Below are 20,945 nucleotides of genomic sequence, written 5' to 3' on the forward strand. Positions count from 1 at the left end.
TGATTCCTTAGAGAATACAGGAACAATAGTCATAATTAAAGAACAAAAGTAGTGTGAAAAGAATTATGGTCTAGAGACGGGGGTAAAACGTCATCTCGCTTCAGGCTTATTGCTTACAAAAACCCGCTAAAATAAAGCAAAAAAAGGATTTCAATGTACAAAAACAAAAAATCTTGTTACGAAGAAAAAGTAAAGAAAAGATCTTTATAGAAGTGCTTTTCGTTGTGGACTCGGAAGTCGTGTTTTAATACGAGTGACGTCATACGCGGGATTACTTTAGAGCTTAGTCTCCCAGAGACTCACGTCCAAGATGGCGGATCGCAGGACAAAAGTCACGTTACGTAACTAAATAAGAATAATAAATGAAAAATGGCGGGTAAAAAAGCACATAATACTATCCACTGGTTCCGTAAGGGATTGCGGCTTCATGATAATCCATCGTTGAAGGAAGCCTTTGAATCTAGTGTGAATATTCGGCCTATTTATGTCCTGGATTCGGATGATGTTCAACATGGGAATATTGGGGTCGTGAGATGGCGGTTTGTTTTGCAGTCTTTGGAAGATCTTGACAGGAGTTTGAGGAAACTGAATTCAAGGTATATATTTGTAGACCTTAATGATACTGTTTCACTGGAGTATTTCGGATAGAATATGATACCAAGTTCAATAAATAAGCTTGTAAAATACGGAGAATAAACAAGGACAAGAGAGGGAGAGAGTAAAGAAATAAAAGATTAGGAAGGATAGGATATTATTATTGAGTTTAGTGAACTAAGCAAAGTTCTGACACCTTATAGCTTGTCTTTCGTGCTTTCTTCACTTCTTACGTGCTTTGTATTGCTAAATAAGGCATCAAAACATTTTTTCTTGATTACCTTGGTGTTCTCCGTCATCACAATATTGCTGTCAATTCTCTTTGTTTTCTAGGTTATTTGTTGTAAGGGGCAAGCCCACAGTCCTATTCCCAAAGCTTTTCAAAGAGTGGAATATCACCAAGCTGACATTTGAAGTTGACACAGATGGTCCAGTGAGACAACGAGATGCAGAGATCATCAAGCTTGCAAATGACGCTGGTGTAGATGTGGTTCAGAAAGTTTCTCACACACTTTACAATCTCGATGAGTAAGGCATAGATTTCATGTTGTTTTTAGTCCTGTAGTGGCATGCAGAGGACCACACCCAGTGCCCTACCCGCTCATAACATTCAGGTTTTCATTTCATGTATATTAATTATCACTTGAATTTTTTATTTCCATCTGCTGGGAAAACAGAAGAGTCATTTGCATCTACTGTACAGTTGCAATAGCATTCATTTTTTTCTTTATCTCAGTGTTTTGGGCAAGAACCTAGGCAGAGCTCCTTCAACATACAACAGTTTTCAAGCTGTAATTTCATCCCTTGGACCCCCTGAGGTACCAATACCTACCATCGAGGAAACTGATGTTGAAGAATGTAAGACACCCATTGAAGATGATCATGACAGATTGTATGGTCTGCCAACACTAGAAGAGATAGGACTTACAGTTTCAGATGAGTCAAAGGAGGTTTTATATCCTGGTGGAGAAACAGAAGCTTTGAGAAGAATGCATGAGTACATGGCTAAAGAGGTAATCTTTATACCTTTCTATGCAGTTTTCCATGTTATGAATGGGAAATGACACAGCAGAGTCATAGCCCTGGAGAAATGGACCGTAGGGGAATGAAACCAAAAATGAAAGACTGAAAATGGCTGTTTAGGTGACGCTACTTTATGTTCTGTGGTGTACATCCAGAAAGAAAGTACCATTCATTTCCCACTCATGTGAAAACTAAACTGTTCTATGTCCTAAAATTGCAAACCATATTTTGCTCATTTGATTATATAATAGTTTACCTTCTTTCTTTCTTTGATTATGACACGCAGAATTTTTTTTTTCCTTCAAAATTTTAAAGTATGGAATCAAATATATATATTTATACTGTAAGTACCTATATCTACCATCTTACATTTTGTATTATTTTTCTAGGATTGGGTGTGCAAGTTTGAAAAACCAAATACCTCACCAAACTCTCTTGAACCTAGTACGACAGTTCTGAGTCCCTACTTGACTTTTGGTTGTCTGTCAGCAAGATTGTTCTATGTTCAACTTTCCGACATCTACTCTAGGGTACTGTATCCTAATATTATCATTGAATTATTTGAAATACTAACAATCGATAATGAAAATACTAATAATGATAAGGAAGTCTTGAAAATTTTGGAAATTATGGAAATTATGTCATGTCTTAAGGAAGATTGACAATTAGAAAAAAAAATTGCATGAAGAAAATTTGTTAAAAATTTTTTTTAGGCTAAAAAGCATTCCCAGCCTCCTGTTTCTCTGCATGGCCAGCTACTGTGGAGAGAGTTCTTTACTACTTGTGCCTACAATATTCCAAACTTTAACAGAATGGAGGGAAACCCTGTATGTCTACAGATCCCTTGGGATAAGAATGATGAATATCTGAAGGCTTGGGAAGAGGTATGTTGGAAATGAAAATATTGGTAATCATGGGTGGTATATGCTGCTGACTAGTGTGCCACCTTACACAGGTGTGGTCATGGGTTCCATCCTTAGACTCTCCATCATATGTGAATGTGCTTTGAGGGTTTCCTGAGGGAACACACCCCTATATTTGCTATACGGGTACGTGCCACCAAACAGGGTATGGTTTTCAATGATTCTACTCTGGAACAGAGTATATAAAATCACACTCGCTCTGGGACAGGGTATATGAAATCACACTCTCTCCCCTCTGGAACATGATATCTATTTTCGCAAGTACCGGAAAAGGTTTTTTAATATGTGATTCTTCTACGTCATCGTCCTGAGGGATCATGTGAGATTGCAGTGCGCATGCGTACTTCAGTGCGGTATGAGCTGTCGTACTTAGTCGTTGAAGCTTTTGGCCAAGCTGAATTTTCTGAAATTTCTTCCTTCCCACCGATAGTTTTAACGTTCTCAATACCTAAGCTTGCTTCGTAGGAGCATAATCTACAGTGTTTTCAGAGGACAAGCAAAAATTTTGCAGTGAAAATCGAAGATTTTCCAAGACACGTGCAAGGAAGAGCACAATCGAATCGGTGGCGTGAAACCTCCAAATTTAAGGCCTTAAAGCCTCTGTGAGAGGGAAAAACATGCCTGAAACAAAGCAGCCAGATAAAAAAGGCAAATCAGAGGCTGGGAGTGTTTCTAACAAGAACAATGGTGAGAATACAAGACAAAGAAAACATGCCCAGATGCCCGCTGTGTCGCCAGAGACAAACGACTCTGATCCAGTGGTGAAGGCGGGAATTCAGACAGCAACAACCGTCCGGGCGAATCCAGACAACATGGAGAGACAGAGCGAACTCCTACAATTTGGATCGATGGTATCCAAATCAATTCTGGATTTAAAAAATACCATTGTTGACAATTTTGCTCAACTCAATAACACATTGACTCAGTCTGAATGGACCTCAGAATACGAGGACAATGTGGAAGAAGGCTACTCGGGCGATGACAACGAGTCAGGAACAAGCGCCAGAGATGGAGATCAGGAGAATCCTGACGAACCACCACATAAAAAGAGTAGGTCCAACGAAACATCTAATGACGCTAAAGAGACCACTAGCAAATGTAAGGTCTTGAGCACAATTGCTGAAAAATTGCAATTGCAAGAAAAAGTCGATCCAGACATTGATGCAGAATTGTCAAGCATGATAAACACCTTGATGTTTAAAAAAGAAAAACCTGATGAGGACAAACTCAAAGAAAAGCTAGATCTTATTGTAAGACCTGCAAACTGCACCTCCCTTGTTACAACTAAAGTGGATGAACTAATTTGGCAGAGGCTAAGACCACAGACTCGCTCTTTCGACTCAAGAGCTCAGGTGGCCCAGACTTGTGTGGTGAAATCTGTGACACTCCTAGCAAAAATGCTGGATAAAGCATTAACTCTTAAAGACAAGCTCCCTGAGTTGCTCAAACCAGGAATTAATGACAATCCAGAAGATGCACTTCAGAGGGAACTAGATACACTCATCAAGGATGGAGTGGACACCCTTGAAGTTATGAGTTTTGCTAATTATGAGATTAATGCTCGTCGCAGAGAATACATAAAACCAGATTTAAATAAAGAGTACACTTCACTATTCTCTGCATCAGTGCCCATCAACCAGTTTCTGTTTGGTGGGGATACATCAAAACGACTTGAGGATATAGATAAAACTAACAGAGTTGTAAAGAAAGCCATGGGACAGAATACCTACAACAGGCCTCGCCAATATAGAAATGCCAACAACTCAGGCAGAAAAAGAGGTCGGGGTCAACGACCTAACAACCAAAGACAAGGTTATACACAGCGCCATTTTTTAGGAAAAAATTCCTCCCCCTCAGAAAGCACATATCGAAGGCCACAAAGAGGAGGGAGGGGCAGAGAGCCCAAGAACTAATGGCAATACCAACCAACACAAATCAAAGCAAAGAGGTGAGAGATTCACTTGTTTATTTTAAAGGGACTGCCTCCCTCTTATCAGTATTGACAAATTTAAAGCAGGTAGACTGAAGGAGTTTATAACAAACTGGGAAAACCTCACGTCTGATGCACATATCCTTGACACAGTACAGCACTGTCACATAGAATTTGTGCAAGGCTTCTCCTCTTGTACTCAAACATCTGGGAGAGTACAGAGGTTCAACCTACAAGAGCAAAGAATAATTGAAATTGAAATCCACAAATTATGTGAAAAAGGGGTGATTGAAGAGGTCAATCACAGTGCAGGGGAGTTCGTATCCCCCATTTTTACCAGACAAAAGAAAGATGGCACCTACCGTGTCATCCTCAACCTCAAAGAATTTAATGAAAATGTAGCATATCACCACTTCAAAATGGAAAGTGTACAATCTGCCATTAAATTAGTTAAACAAAATTGCTACATGGCCTCAGTTGACCTGAAGGATGCATATTACTCAGTCCCAATGGCCCCAGAACACAGAAAGTACTTGAGATTTCAGTGGAAAGACAAACTCCTTCAGTACACCTGTTTCCCTAATGGATTAGCTTGTTGCCCCCGCTTGTTCACCAAGCTCTTAAAACCTGTCTATGCCACCCTGAGGGAAAAAGGACATGTAATAGTCCCTTACATTGATGACTCCTTTTTGCAAGGAGACTCAGAGCAACAATGCTGGGAAAATGTTAAGGATACTGTACACATTTTGCAAAACCTGGGATTTATTATCCACCCTGAAAAATCACAATTCAGGCCCTCAAAAGAATTGATTTTCTTGGGATTCATAATCAATTCAGAGCATATGACAGTTAAACTGACACAGGAAAAGGCCAAACACCTCAAAGAGGCATGCCAACAATTATTAAGGATGGAATGGCACAAAATAAGGGAGGTTGCTAAGGTGATTGGTCTCATGATTAGCAGTACTCCTGCAGTTGAACTGTCAATGCTATACTACAGAACCCTAGAAAATGAAAAAATTGATGCCTTGAAACAAAATAGAGGTGACTTTGATTCTGAAATGATCTTGAGTCCCTTGGCCAAACAAGATTTAAAGTGGTGGGTTGACAATATCCAAAATTCAAGTAAGAAAATCTGCCAACCCAAGCCAGACATTGTGTTAACAACTGATGCATCAAAAGAAGGATGGGGGGCTGTGATAAATGACCACACCACAGGGGGTAGGTGGTCTCCTCAAGAAGCAGAATTGCATATAAATGAACTTGAGCTTAAAGCTGTCCTCTTTGGTTTGAGGTCATTGTGCAATAATGTCAGAAATAAGCACATAAGGATCATGTCAGATAATACAACAACAGTCTGTTATATTAACAACATGGGTGGCAGTAAATCTAGAGCTTGCAATGAAATTGCAAGGGAAATTTGGCAAACAGCACTAAAAGGAAATAACTTCCTTAGTGCAGCCCACTTACCAGGAAAACAAAATGTATTAGCTGACAGAGAATCCAGAGCATTTAATAACAGGACTGAATGGATGATGCATCAAGGGATTTTCCAAAAAGTGTCCCAGCTATGGGGACCATTTGAGATTGATCTTTTTGCATCAAGATTAAACAAGCAAATCAGCACATACGTGTCATGGAAACCAGACCCTGATGCAACTGCTGTTGATGCATTTTCAATCTCATGGGATAAGCATTTTTATGCATTTCCACCCTTTTCTCTGATTGACAGATGCCTGCAAAAGATCTCAGTGGAAGAGGCAGAGGGTGTGATGATAGTACCAGTATGGCCCACTCAGACCTATTACCCCAGGATAATGTCCATGGTGATTCAACCACCAAGGCTTCTTCCAAAGAAAGAGAACTTACTCAGACTCCCTCACTCTCAAGTGAGCCACCCATTGTGGAGAAAAATGCAGCTGATGGCATGTCTTGTATCTGGAAAAGCTTTGAAACAAAAGGTATTCCGGAAGAAGCAAAAGGAATCATGCTCCAGTCTTGGAGAAAGTCAACTAGAGAACAGTACAATGTACACCTTAAGAAATGGAAAACCTTATACAGCAAAAGGAACATCAATTCTGATGATATATCTGTAAACAATGTATTACGATTCCTCACATTTTTATATGAGTCCGGATTGAGCTACAGTTCTATTAACACAGCCCGATCTGCCTTATCATGCCTTGACTGTGGCAACGTATGTCCCGTTGGAAATAATCCTCTAATTTGTAAATTTATGAGAGGGGTTTACAACATCAGGCCAACTCAGTGTCGTTACACATCTGTGATCTGTGTGGGACGTTAAAGTTGTTTTGGACTTCTTCAGACAATGGAAAGATAACTCGGAGCTCTCACTCAAGGAACTTTCCATGAAAACTGTTACATTAGTTGCGTTGATAACAGCACAAAGAGTGCAGTCGTTACATAAATTAGACTTATCTTCAATGGTCAAGGAAGTCAACAAGATAGTTTTCAAAGTGGATCTTCTTAAACAAAGCAGGCCATCAATCAAGTCACCAGTTATAGAGCTTAGCTGTTACCCAGACAACCCCAAGATTTGTGTGGTAGAATTGTTGTCAGAATACATAACAAGAACACAGGCCCTCGAAGTTAATTTTGACCTATCAAAAACCTTATCATGCTGCAAGCGGTAGTACTATCAGTAGATGGATAAAATCAATGCTAAAGCAAACTGGTATTGATACAGCCACATTTAGTGCCCATAGCACAAGGACTGCTTCATCAGCAGCAGCCAACAAGGCAGGAGTGCCTGTTGCAGACATACTGAACACTGGATGATGGTCTTCAGAAAGAACTTTTGCCAAGCATTACAATGTACACATTGAGGATAAAAACATGTTTGCAAAGGCTATCTATGAAGCTTGAAATAGGAATGCCATGATAATACTGAACTGAATTATTTGCCAAAACAGCCAGCATTAGATGTGTAAGCCTAGCTATTTTTTGTCCAGGCAATGGCACAATAAAACAGTTGTTGTTATACTGATATTGTTTGCCTGTATTTATCATGGCTTTAAAATCTCACATGATCCCTCAGGACGATGACGTAGAAGAATTAGAAAATTAAACGAGACTTACCTGGAAGTTGAAGTTTGATTGGAATTCTTCTACGTCATCTTAGGCCTGAGGGATCAGGTGCCCACCCTTGCATGGGTTACCCTCCCTGTATACAGGTATCTGTTAATGATAAATACAGACCAATGCTGGGTTTCCCTTGACATCATTCTTGTCATGTGTGGAATGTTCAACTGAACTAACTTCGCATCAATATTCCTTTGGTTGATGTCACAAGGTGGTCAGTACTTGACCACAAATATTTAGAGCTGATTATAAGTCAGTATAGCGACCTTTATCAGCTGATTGAAACCCAGCAATATTATTTGAAGACTGAAGTACGCATGCGCACTGCAATCTCACCTGATCCCTCAGGCCTAAGATGACGTAGAAGAATTCCAATCAAACTTCAACTTCCAGGTAAGTCTCGTTTAATTTTCTAATTTTACTCTGGAACATGGTATGAATTTCAGGGATTTTCCTGTGGAACATGATCAGATTTCAGAGGGCTCAGCGGCACATCCCTACCCTAAACGGGCAAGAGTACCCCCTCCCCCCACCAGGGAGGGTTTTCTCCAGGTTCTTCAGTTTTTTCCTGTCTCCATGAAAATCCCTTCGAAGTTCTAATTTAGTTGATCATGTAAATGATCCCTGCATCAAACAAGGATGATTTAAAATACACTTCTTATCTTTTGCCATTTTCTCTTCAACCAGCATCATATCCAGACATGTTATGACTCTCACCATTGTGTAGTTTCTCTCTGGTTTTTCTCCCTCCATAAAAATCAACATTTGAGTTTAGTATTGACGGTGTGTTGTAAATAATGAATGCAGTAGTAGTGTGTGTGGAGCAAACCTCGAGGAAGAGCTCCTTACAGGGAGTGATTGCTGTAAAAAGTCTATAACTACGTATTGGTTATAAGCAGTTTTTTTTTTGAGTACAGGCTCGAACTGGTTACCCCTTCATAGATGCTATCATGACTAAACTAAGAAGAGAAGGCTGGATCCATCACTTAGCACGCCATGCTGTAGCATGTTTTCTAACCCGAGGTGACTTGTGGATCAGCTGGGAGGAAGGCCTCAAGGTAGTTAAGTTACGTTGGAGAGACTTGAGTCGTATTACACTTTATTTTTCCCTTTCTTTTTACAACAAGAACCATGTGCTTTTTTCTCTTCGAGTGTTCTCGCCTCGCTCCCCGGCCACCGTGTGGCGCACCACAGGAATCCCATCTATGGTTTACAATAATCAAAATTTTATAATAACAACAAAATATAGCTCCTTTTTAAGCTCCAACATCTCCCCCCTCCAAGAACGGATCCTGGGGAGACGGTCTTCCAACGTTTTTTTTTTTTTATACTGTTAATGTTCAATGGGCATAGTCTTGATATCGGGCGGATGTAGCTGTGGTCTCTTGCTTTCACTTGAACGACTCTGACTCGCCCTTCTTTGTCAGGAAAGACTTTCTCGACCCTGCCAAGAGGCCAACTTCCTCGTGGAGCATTTTGATCAACGACTAACACGACTTGTCCGACTTTAAGGTCTCTCACTTCAGTCCACTTTTTCCTTGTGTTTAACGTGGCCATAAACTCCTTTCTCCAACGGTTCCAAAACGTCTTGACTAAGTCTTGCACTAGCCTCCATCGATTCCTTGGGTTGTAAGCCACTTCATCGGTCACTCGAGGTGCTAGCTGACCGCCGACTTGTCCGATTAGAAAGTGGTTTGGCGTCAATGCTGGCTCGTCGCGCTCGTCTGCTCCTTCGTACGTCAGAGGTCGGGAGTTCATCAGTCCCTCAGCCTCCTTGATAGCTGTGTTGAGCTCATCATCCGTGAGACCTGCATTACTAACGATAGCCTTCAATGTTCGTTTTGCGACTTTCACTAACGACTCGAACACTCCTCCGAAGTGTGAACCCAGGGGTGGATTCCAGTTCCACTTTATGCCTTTGTCGGCGCAGTCGGCCGAAATCTTCTCTTGGTCCATAAGTTCCAACAGTTCCTTTAACTCACGCTCCGTGCCTACAAAGTTAGTCCCGTTGTCACTGGTGACTTCTTCCGGTTTTCCTCTTGCGGCGACCATCCTGCTGAATGCGTTCAGAAAATCTGCTGTGCTCAAGAAACTTGCCATCTCCAGGTGTACAGCTCTTGTTGCTGAACAAGTAAATAGGCATAAGTACCTTTTTACAGTCACCCTTCTTGTTAACTTAGTGTAAAACGGTCCCGCGTAGTCTACACAACATTTCGCGAAAGCTCTCATCGGTGTCCCGAGTCTAGTGGCTGGCAAGGGCGCCATTATCTGGGTTGCTGGTTTTGCTCTTCGCTTCTCGCAAAACAGGCACTCTTTGTCCCAATTCTTTGCTTCTTGTCGTCCGTCGATAATCCAATATCTTTGTCGTACTTCTGCAAGAACGTGATTTACTCCCATGTGGCGACTGCGATAATGGACATCAGCGATGACAAGACGTGTGACGTTTTGTGGTGTCTTTTCGGTAGGATCGCCGGATGCTTTGCCTCAAATGGTAGATCTGCTCTTGTCTGCCGGCCTCCCACTCGCAGCACCCCATCATCGTCAAGAAATGGGTTGAGCGCTTTCAAACAACTCTGCCTTTGTACACTGCGCCCAGCTTTAAGGTCCTTTACTTCTTCTGAGAATTTCTCCGCTTGCGCACTGTTTATTAGCAACTTCTCAGCATGACTAAGCTCATCAGGTGTCAGCGGTTCGCCCGCGTTGGATTGTAAACTGTTCGAGCCACTCTTCACTTTGCACAGCCAATGGTTCGCTATTCGCCGTACCCATGCCATCACTCGACACAATCTTGTTCAACTTGAGTACTTTAAAGGGTCGATCAATCGCTGAAGCGGTTTCACTGTCATGACTGACGTCAATCTTGTCAGCTCACTAAGGCACTCCGGGGAAGGTTCGTTCTCCATCGCACATTTTCGCACAGGCCAATCCTTTTCGCTCTGGTATAGGAATTGCGGTCCCGTGAACCAGCGATGATCGGACGTCAGGACTTCTGCGTCGATGCCTCGCGTGGCATCAGCACAATTCTCCTTGGTAGGCACGTAGCGCCATTGACTGGGGGTCGACAGCTGGTGAATTTCCGATACCCGATTTGCTACGAACGTCTTGTATCGTCTTGACTGGCCTTGGATCCAATAGATCACGTCCATGCTATCAGTCCAGAATACAGATGTGGCGTGGGGTACTTCCAGTAGTGTTGCAACCGCAGACCAAGCACAGCAGCCATCAGTTCCAGTCGTGGAATGCTTACAGCCTTCGTTGGCGTCACCTTGGCTTTGGCTGCTACAAATCGCACCGTCTCCTCTCCGTTGTCGTATTCGTTGCGTACATACGTGACTGCTGCATAGGCCAACTGTGAGGCATCAGTCATAGTGTGGATCGTCGTGTCGATGACCTCCTTTGCTGCCAAGCGATAGCATCGCGGTACTTGAACTTGAGACAGATGTGACAACTTCCCGAACCACTCTTCACATCTCTTTTTGAGCGCGTCGGGAAACTGTTCATCCCATCCTAGCCCGAGCAGTCATGTTTCCTGCATCATCATCTTAGCTTTGATTGTGAATGGAGCAAGGATCTGTAGTGGATCAAACAACGTAGCCAATCTCCTTAAGAAACCCCGTTTTGTGTACTCGATGTCTTCTGGTGGGCTAAACTTGAATGAGAATGTATCTTCCTTTGCATTCCACTGAACACCAAGCGTTTTCAAGCAAGGTAGTTATGATTCCTCGATATTCACATTGGCCACACAGTCTTCTGGGGGGACATCCTCCAGAACTTTGATTTGGTTGCTGCACCAGCGGCGGATTTTAAACCCCGCTGCTCCGAAAAGTGCTGTCAGTTCCTTTCGTGCGTGTATGGCCTCATCTACGGTCTGCAAAGATGCCATAATATCGTCCATGTACATTTGTTGTAGGACGATCGGCACAACTAATGGGTAATCCTCCTTGTTCTCTTCAGCGTGTTGCCTTACCACATGTTGCGCAAGAAATGGGGATGCTCTGTCGCCAAAGGGAAGTCTCACCGCCTCGTAGACGTCGGGAGTTCTGATAGAGTCCATATCCCGCCACAAGAAGCGGTGGAACCGTCTGTCCTTGTCTGCAAGTACAACTTGAGAAAACATCTCAGTCAGATCGGCAACTAGGGCTACGGGATTTTGTATAAACCGCAGCAGTACATCAACTACATCTCGCTGTAGTTTCGGTCCTGGCAACATCGCATCATTAAGACTCATCCCCCCGTATCTCACCGCTGAGTCGAAAACTATTCTCACTTTGGTAGTCTGCTTGTCCTCTCGCACGACAGGGAAATGTGGTAAGTACCAACTTGTTTCAAGTTCTGCATTTGAGGATTCAACCTTTTTACGTAGCCTTTCTCCACATTCGTCCTCATCACTTCTAGGTACTTCTCTGCTATGCGTAGTTGTCTACGCAAGTGTTTCTCAAGTGAAACAAGTCGGTCTTCCGCCAGTTTCCGATTGCTTCGTAAGGGTGGGGTTTCATCTACCCACGGTATGGCAATCTCGTACCGTCCGTTTTCATAACGTCTTGACATTTCTGCCTTTTGCATGGCCAACTGTTCTTCTGCCGTATACAACAGCCGGCCGGAGTCTTCAGCACCAACAAGATCTGCGTCCCATATCCTCTTCAACATTTCGTCTGCTTGCATTTCTGGTGTGGCTATTGCGTGGCAAGTATTGGTACGCGTGATCGCGTCGTCACGCGTATGGTCGCTCATGCGTCCAGCGAGTGTCCAACCCAGCGGGGTCCGTAACGCGACTGGTTTCCCTGGGATCCCGACTTTATGCTCTTGCGGCAAGATGAGCTCTTTGTAGTAATCACTGCCGATAAGTACGTCAATCTCACCATGTCCTACCGGCTTTGGTAGGTCCACGCCCTCCAAGTGTGTCCATGAGGTTTTGTAGCTCGTCCAGTTGTCTGCTTTCATCTCACATATCTCAGGAGTAGTCCACATGCAGACCTCTTGTTTGACGGCTTGATCGATACTTTCTAGCTGTAGCTGTACTACTTTACTTTCCGCCACTATAGCACCGGCACCAAAGACTGAAACTCTCGATGTTTCTTTTGTCGCCTCCAATCCTAAGACATCTGCCACCTGCTCTCGAATGTAGGAAGAACCAGAACCTCCATCAAGGAACGCATTTACCTTGAGGCTGTTTCCTTTCGGTCCAACGAGCACTACTGGAACGGTCTGCAAGGCCACTCTACTTACAGGCCTGGAACTCTTACGTTCCCCGCAGACTGGGTGCAGACTGTCTGTCGTCGCTTGAGGTGGTCTTTGACTGTTTGCGGCTTGCTTACTGCCCTCCGTGTTATTTCTCACCGGGGTGAATGGTTTTGCGTCTTTGTTGAGATTGGTTGTGACTACTCTTTTCTTGTGAAGTTGGGGGTGGTGATTTCGGTCACACGCATCTACCCCGCACCGTGAAGTCGCGGAGCAAGACTCCCTTGTATGGGCTTGATTAAGGCATCGGAAACAAAGTCCATGCTTTTTCGCTAAACTCCATCGCCCGTCCGTGCTGGCTTTCGTCCAACTTTCACATTCTGCAAGTTGGTGTCCACCGTTGCAGATGGCGCACTTTTTCCTACCGGTTGGGACACCAGCATTCGTAGCAACATGAGTTTTAGCTTGGTATGTTCGCGGTCTTTGGTCTTGGGTTCTGCGGTAGTCGCCATCCATTCTTTGTTGTTTTTGCGGGTTGTAGTCAAAGGTTAGTTCTTTTATTTCTACCTCCTTTTCTAATCATTGGTCTAAATCTTCGAGACCCACGTCTCTTGAGGTAAGGTCTATACGCTTTGTGCTCCACCTTTCAGCAACAGCAGTGGGCAACTTGCTGACGACTTGCTCTAAGTTGGTTGCCGCCTTCAAATCTGCGTTATGGCCATACGTCTTTAAGGTCCTCACCACGTTGTGTAGATTATCAGTGAAGGTTCTTAGCGCTGTTGTCGTTTCTCCCTGCAGCTTTGGTAACTCCAGCAATCTTCTGATCAGCGTTCTTGAAATCAGCTGTGGGTTTCCAAAACGAGTTTGTAAGTGCTTCAGAGCTTCTTCATACATAGACCCGTCGAACAGCAATCCGGACACCGCTCTCTCTGCAGGCCCCGTTACCGCTGATTTTAGGTAAACCATCTTCTCTGTCGTAAATATACGCTGTTCGTCCACCAAGGCCTTGAACAATCCATACCATTGCGGCCACTGCAATGGATCGCCGTCGAATGTTGGTAACTGTACCTTGGGAAGAGACGAGGACAGCCTAGGTACTGAATCCCAAGCCTCTGGTGGGTGTGGCTTCTTGTCCTGCGGTTTCTCCTCTAAGGCCAGGTCTTTCATCCACTTTACCACATTTTCGTTTACAGTGGGTAGGTCCCCCCTCGCGGGGGTGCTATGTTGGGGTTGTTCTTGTTCCCTTGCTGCTTCAAAACCCATCTCTTCCTCTTTCAGTATAGTGCTGAAATCCTTTTTGCCCACATCCGAGTCCGTTTGAGAGCCCCCCATCCGACAGACGTACCATCCAGCAACAACTCCGCCTCCTTCTCTTTGCGAGCTGCTTCCCATTCTGCTTCTTTGATCGCCATTTGCGCGTCCAATTGTGAGCTCTCTGCCGCCATTTTCGCCTTTTGAGCTTCAATTTCCGTTTCCAACTTAAATCTTGCTTTTAGTTGCTCTACTTTCAACTTGGCAATCTGGGCTTCTCTCTCGGCTTGTTTTACCCGCATAATAGAAGCACTGGTTTTAAGACTCAGGTTAAGATCACTATTTTTGTCACAGTTTTCATTTTCTTGCTGTAAAATACAACCACCAACACTGCTGTTTGCTTCGTTTACCTTGTCGGCGATGCTTGGTGCCGAGACCACAGATGCTGATTCTTCGGCTCTTTCTTCAAGTTGTTCCAAGACTTCCAGCTCGATCTGTTCAAGATTTTCTTGAGTTTCTAAAAGCCACGTGTCGGCTTTCTGCCTTTCCTCGTCCTCCGTGCATAGATTTTCAAACTCCTTGTGGTTTTCTTCTATTTTATTCCACACTTCTTTGAGTTGTTTCAAGGTAAGGTTAATCAATCGGCGACTCTTTCGCTCATTCGTCAATTTTCTGATGGTATTTATTTTCTTGGTTAAATTACCTTTCAAAATTGTTCTCCGATTCTTCACAACCCCAAGATTACTCCTTGTTTGTCCTGGGATATCCACATAATCCTTCAAGTATTCCGGTGTTTTCTTCGATCGAACGTCCCTTTGTTTTTCCTGTCCTTGCTCGTTCGCCGACTGCAAATCTCTCGCTTCTGTTGACATTTTTGAAGACTTTTTTCTTCGATAAATGTCTCAAATACGTTCCTGTAGGTAAATCGTCGGTTCCCCTTCTTGGATCCGGCTCGAAGGACCAAATATGGAGAGACTTGAGCCGTATTCCTCTTTATTTTTCCCTTTCTTTTTACAACAAAAACCATGTGCTTTTTTCTCTTCGAGTGTCACCTCGCCTCGATCCCAGGCCACCGTGTGGCGCACCACAGGAACCCCATATGGTTTACAATAATCAAAATTTTATAATAACAACAAAATATAGTTCCTTTTTAAGCTCCAACAATTATTACTGTAACTGTTACCACGGATTCACTGGAAGACAATGCGAGACAAGTAAGTTACTGAGCACCATGTAGACCATGTATTCTGTTTTCACGAGGTAAAGTGTCGGTATTGCTGGGTTTGGGTTTCAATTAGTTTCAATCAGCTGATAAAAGTATTTGAGTTTCATTATCTGCTCCAAATGATGATCAAACACTGACCACCATGTTGCTGTCAACCAGAAAGACTAAATTCTATTGAAAACTTGCAATTCAGTTGACTAACAATCCGAGAGAGGAAATACGTCATAGCTGTCCGAGGTGCAACGATTTCCTTTTGTTTAACTGTTGTAGTTATATTTTCCTAGGATTTTATGGCAACATCACATTCATCATGGATCTCTACCAGACTTCCAACTACTCAACACCTTACTCACCTTCTGCTTACCCAGTGGTTGTCTACCCAAACCAGTCTCTGTGGGTTCAGTATGAAGTCAAGAGCACCACTTTTGATCTGGTCGTTTTTGCTGAGAATTGTTGTGCTAACAATTCAACCAATCCAGACTCATTTCCACAACATGTGTTTCTAGAGAGAGGGTAAGAAATCCAAAATTGACATTTCTCTGTTACTGCTCGAAAAGGGTATTGACAATGGTCACTGTAAATGGGAAGTATAATTACCAATGAGATAGCTCCAAGGGGCCGGCATTCATCACTGGGGCCGGGTTTGGGGTCACATTTTTATACCGTCCACTCAATGCTGTTTTTCCCCGCCTCACTCCCACTGATTACAGTCACTGGGAACGGGAAACTAGAATCACCAACATGGGATTACTCCCAGGGTTCATCATAAGGACTGCAGGGGATTTCGATATAGACGGAATTTCCTTGTATCTGTGTGCAATTAATAGACCAATATACTTGGATTTCCAGGTGCATTGTTGATTCGACCATGGTGTACTTCCACAACCCCTACAGTAAAGTCCAACGATTTTCCATCAGATCATTTCGATTTGCCTACTCTAATTCCCATCTGGTTTATCTCCACTGTGAACTGCTTGTCTGCCATCAAAACTCTACCAACTCCAGATGGTGCTGTTGGTTGTGCCAAACCTAGAAGCCGTCGTGATTCCAGTGATCTGGAAAGCTCTATGCTGTATAATTTGTCTGTAGGCCCTTTGAAGGCGGTGATGACCGAGTCAAACAATGTCAACAAGGGAGGGAAAAGTAAGTAAAACTAATCTCTATTCATGTCAATTAATAGCCCATAGCTTGACAGCTACAAAAGGTACGTTACAAAATAAGAACAGGATTACAAAATTACCACATGATCGAGCCTCAGATTCAACGTGTAAAGTGTATGGAAGGCCGAATGTTGCAAAATTCAAGAACCTTAATTTGATCACATTCAAGGATCAAGTTCACATTCAAGAACAAAATTCACTTTCAACATTTGTAAATCAATCATATTCAACAGATATTTTTATGACATTCAAAGATCGTGATTACATTCAACAGCTTGATTCACATTCAACATTTGCAAGTTATCATGTTCATATATTTCGATCTCATACAACGCAACGAGATCGCGTTCTACATTCACATTCAACAGAAATGATTTGTCAACAAATCCCACAATGCATTTCCAAACTGTCATAGAAGTGCATGCTGGGAAGGACTACACGTGAGTTCAAAATGGCGGACACTCAATGGGATCAATTTTTTGAATCAATTTTAAACCTTCTGGACGATTACAGGGTACAGTGTTTAGAAATAGGCCTTTTGCATGAAAGCCATGTGCTGATATCTCTCTTAGATAACAAATCAATTCAGCCCTAGGTCTCTTGGGGAAAGCTCGGCTGGATGGCAAACAAACTTCGAAATGATTCATATCTTGAAATCGCAAATATTTTATAAAGAGAAAATTGTATTTTGTAAAAGGGTTTGGATATGACACTAGTAATTGAGCAAAAAATTCTTTAAATAAAGGAAATTCAAATTTTTTTGCCATTTAGTAACAGTCACGTGACTATGCAAAAGGCCTCTTGATTGTGCCCAGCAACAAGCTTTTGTTTCTTGTTACATATTTTTTTGTAATACTACTACTACTAATAATAATGACTTTATTTAATGAGGATAAACACATAATAGTGCAAATGCACTAAAAACCTGTGGTCCTCCATATATATATATACAAAAAACTACAAACTATAAAACCATATATAAAAGAACTAAAGTCTCCGACACAGCGGCCACCTAGTGATAATGACCCCTGAGTCGAAAACGCTGAACCCCCATCAGAAAAGGTTGACATTCAAGGCTGCTTGTTGAAGTAGAAGATATAATTTGCTGAAGAGCAATAATAACCGACTCAATCCTTATTGCGATATTCTCTCTTGTAGACAAACCTTAATCATCTCTATAGAGTTCATAATCGTCCAGAAGGTTTAAAATTGATTCAAAAAATTGATCCCATTGAGTGTCCGCCATTTTGAACTCACGTGTAGTCCTTCCCAGCATGCACTTCTATGACAGTTTGGAAATGCATTGTGGGATTTGTTGACAAATCATTTCTGTTGAATGTGAATGTAGAACGCGATCTCGTTGCGTTGTATGAGATCGAAATATATGAACATGATAACTTGCAAATGTTGAATGTGAATCAAGCTGTTGAATGTAATCACGATCTTTGAATGTCATAAAAATATCTGTTGAATATGATTGATTTACAAATGTTGAAAGTGAATTTTGTTCTTGAATGTGAACTTGATCCTTGAATGTGATCAAATTAAGGTTCTTGAATTTTGCAACATTCGGCCTTCCATAAAAGTGACCATTCCCGCACAGGTCCTCCAAGGTCTATCCGGTAGTACAAGAGAGAGGGTGATGTCGGTGTATTAGGGGTATATTCACAAATTTAGGATGACTGGGGTAAAGACTTAAAATGACTTAACAAAATAGGTAAATCGGGCCTCCCATGATTTATAGCTAAAATAGCTTGGCTTTATAGGAGGGCTTTTTAATCTAAGGCCTGATAACATAATTCCATTTCAATATTTTAATTCTATCTTTGACAGCTTCCTTCCACGTCAACACCATCCTGATAGCCGTCCTTGTCACTGCTGGTGTATTCTCTGTCATCACTTTACCCCTCTTGATAATTCTTTACCGAAATTGCCGGCGTGATAAAAAAGTCGAGCCAGCAAGCTGCCCAAATGAACAGGAAAACGGCGAAAACGACGGAAAAAAGATGAAAGCCGAAACTAGATAACATGAACATGTAGTTAGGTATATTTTGAAGGTAGTTTATCTGTCTAAAGTGTTTTGTTAACTTTTCTCTTATTCCCTTCGCCTAATTAGGAAAAAAGTCACACCCTTGCAAAAGTAATAGTTCATAGATACCTTTACGCATGCGTAATATTTGCCTACATCGCAAGTCCATATATGGTAATAAACTTCATTTGATGTTCGTCAAATGTGAAGCTTTCTGCATAGTGTAAAAATATCGTTAGAAACAACAGACTTTACCATACTATCAGGTTCTTACTCTCTACCAATGGAGAATAACTCGAAAGGCGAAGGAAATGAAGGGGTTTTGAGGGTTTTTTGCACTAAATTGTCGATGAAAATTGTCCAACGAAAGAGTTGAAGTTTCAAGATGAATGTCGTCGAAGTTGCTGGCAAATATTCTTGAAAGACGTTAACTTCATACTTCGAAATAAAAATTCTGGCTAGCGTCCTGTTGTGGCCAGAGAGAGTGTAAGTATGATACGTTTATTACTAGTTTATTAACGATAGTCAGTCAGTAATAACAATATTCTGTTGAAGTAGAATCCACTCCTTAAAACTCAAGAAAGTCAGTCTTAATAGTTTAAGGAAGTTTTCAGACAGTAGTTTTTCATTGGTATCATAAAACATGGCCATTTTTATCTCTTTTTACTTCTAGGGAGCGAATGATTATTTGATATTTGTTTTGAAAGTCTTAATACTTAATTAATCAAGCGCAAGACTGAAGAAGAAACGTTTCCAAAGGGAAGACCCGAGGGACGACCCGAGGGAGAACCCAAGGGAAAGGATTTTGAAATAGAGCTTTAAGTTGTGACGTACTTCCTGGTCCAAACTAGAATGAAAATCGCTGAAACCAGGAGTGCTTACCATTTACCCAGAAAAACCGGGAATTCCGGTTGAAAACAAATGGTTTGTATCATTCCGATCGGAAAATTCCGGAACACTCGGTCTTAAGATTGACTTTTCCCGCTCTTTTCGGTTCTTTCGGTAGACGCGTTTACCATTTTTCGAAAGTCAAAGTTTCCCGCTCTTTTCTTAGCACTAGCGAATGAATTTCCAACCAGATGGATTGGTGTAAATGGTAAGCACCCCAGGCCTAAAGTTAAAGAAAGTTATTTTAAGAAACTTTCCAATTTTGGACCCGGAAGTCGACTTGAGTGCCAAGATTTTGCAATGTCAGTTCTCGCTACGTTGTTTGATTTTGACAATGTCAAACGGGTTCAGGCACACATTTTAAAGCCTTTTACTATTGTGGTCATAAGATTTTTTAACCTAGCAAAGAACTAGTACATTTTTTATACGAGCTAGAAAACGATTCGGTGTGAGTGAAACATATGGTATGACTATGTTGTGACTTCGAAATGGCTTTCCTTAGTGAACCAATCAAATACAGCTAAAACATTTTTCATCCATGTAGTCATTATCGAAATAATTTAAAAGCCATTTGACAGCGTGGTACTGTCAATATTTTTTTGTAATATTAGCCATTATATATACATACAAACTGAGAGTGGAAGCCCCGGGAGTGGAAGACTTTGATGTGCTCTTAAATTACAGTAACCAGAAGTCTAGATGTGCTTGAATTTGTTTGTAGATAGGTTGGATTTACTCCAAACATTCCCTGCTTTAATTTTGTATATTATCTACGAATACAAAGCAGTGCAAGCGTTCGGTATTAATGCGGTAATAATTATGGCAAGATATTGAAGTTAAACTGTGCAATAAGTAAATTGATTGCTAATTTAGGAAAGACAACAAGCGAAGCATTGAGTTTATCGGAAAAAAAAAACAACCTTCGAGTCAAGTGTGGTGATGTACTGATGGATAGATAAACATCCTGAGTTCATTTGATGTCCTTTCTTTGCTGGGAATTCAACTTTCTTTATTCTTGTCAAAAACTGGCGAACACTGATTTTATGCTATTTTGATAGAACTATAAAATCGTCTTTATTATGAAGCAAAAACAAACGAATAAACACCTTACACGAAAAGCAACACTGACAAGAACCAGCAAAACAAACATGGCCAAGTTTGACGCAACGATGTAAACGATACTCGTTGATAATTTAACGGTTTTATTTCTTGCAGCTTCCTTCATTCAGAAAACCATTATTAAGATCCTTTATTGTTTTCAGTTCGATTCGGACTGAGACAACGAGGCACGGGCCAAAACAAACTATACACCCTTACCGCTAATAATATTGTTTGCATATATAAACTGTTTTCATGAAAGCTTTAATTTGACTAAGACTTTTGCCCTTTCATGTCAAAGGAGTGAATGTGCATGGGTTTTGTTCAAAGTCAATGGTATTTTTAAAACGTTTAACTTGTTTAAAGCCATTTGTATCGTGAAAACTTTTCGATATCAAAAAAAGAAAGAAAGAAAACCAAAAAATGTATATACCCTTGTAGTATGACGACTGTGTGGCCGAGATGAAAGTTTATTTAACTTCAATAGAATGTAAGGAACTTAGATTAAAAGTCAGATTTCTAGGAATATCGAATCTGGATGGAC

General features: G+C 41.6%; 3 protein-coding genes and 1 pseudogene across 5 annotated transcripts in view; all 4 read left to right on the forward strand.

Moving 5' to 3' along the window:
• The window catches only part of LOC116286709 (uncharacterized), a 68,019-nt gene that overhangs the window by 14,042 nt on the left and 33,032 nt on the right, over window positions 1–20,945 (forward strand). The window lies entirely within an intron of this gene.
• Window positions 2–18,618, forward strand: LOC116289523 (cryptochrome-1-like). 3 transcript variants are annotated; one of them, XM_089032653.1, is made up of 9 exons: window positions 2–596; window positions 928–1,122; window positions 1,331–1,607; window positions 2,007–2,147; window positions 2,331–2,501; window positions 8,490–8,630; window positions 15,511–15,739; window positions 16,076–16,369; window positions 18,220–18,618. In XM_089032653.1, exons 1-7 carry the CDS (start codon window positions 370–372, stop codon window positions 15,730–15,732), a joined length of 1,374 nt encoding a protein of 457 aa, XP_088888779.1. In that variant the 5' UTR covers window positions 2–369; the 3' UTR covers window positions 15,733–15,739; window positions 16,076–16,369; window positions 18,220–18,618. The 3 variants fall into 3 exon arrangements, with proteins under 3 accessions (XP_088888779.1, XP_088888780.1, XP_088888781.1); XM_089032654.1 differs by lacking the exon at window positions 8,490–8,630 and having other exon boundaries at window positions 5–596; XM_089032655.1 differs by lacking the exons at window positions 8,490–8,630; window positions 15,511–15,739; window positions 16,076–16,369; window positions 18,220–18,618 and adding an exon at window positions 3,006–3,146 and having other exon boundaries at window positions 296–596.
• On the forward strand, window positions 3,158–6,339 carry LOC116292943 (uncharacterized). Its single transcript, XM_031700292.2, has 2 exons — window positions 3,158–4,488; window positions 6,203–6,339. Exon 1 carries the CDS (start codon window positions 3,158–3,160, stop codon window positions 4,451–4,453), a length of 1,296 nt encoding a protein of 431 aa, XP_031556152.2. The 3' UTR covers window positions 4,454–4,488; window positions 6,203–6,339.
• Window positions 4,451–7,477, forward strand: LOC148910117 (uncharacterized; annotated as a pseudogene).

This window comes from Actinia tenebrosa, unplaced genomic scaffold (genome assembly GCF_029948245.1).
Source record: "Actinia tenebrosa isolate PJP-AT-01 unplaced genomic scaffold, QUT_ActTen_1.0 PGA_scaffold1__47_contigs__length_23844297, whole genome shotgun sequence".
NCBI classification, from domain to species: domain Eukaryota; kingdom Metazoa; phylum Cnidaria; class Anthozoa; order Actiniaria; family Actiniidae; genus Actinia; species Actinia tenebrosa.

Excerpts from the sequence above, each read along its gene's own strand:
- LOC116289523 (XM_089032653.1), top strand. The coding sequence starts at position 370 with ATGGCGGGTAAAAAAGCACATAATACTATCCACTGGTTCCGTAAGGGA. Across the intron at positions 2,148-2,330 it reads TTTCCGACATCTACTCTAGG|GCTAAAAAGCATTCCCAGCC; the intron begins GTACTGTATCCT and ends AATTTTTTTTAG. Across the intron at positions 2,502-8,489 it reads ATCTGAAGGCTTGGGAAGAG|GCTCGAACTGGTTACCCCTT; the intron begins GTATGTTGGAAA and ends TTTTGAGTACAG.
- LOC116292943 (XM_031700292.2), top strand. The coding sequence starts at position 3,158 with ATGCCTGAAACAAAGCAGCCAGATAAAAAAGGCAAATCAGAGGCTGGG.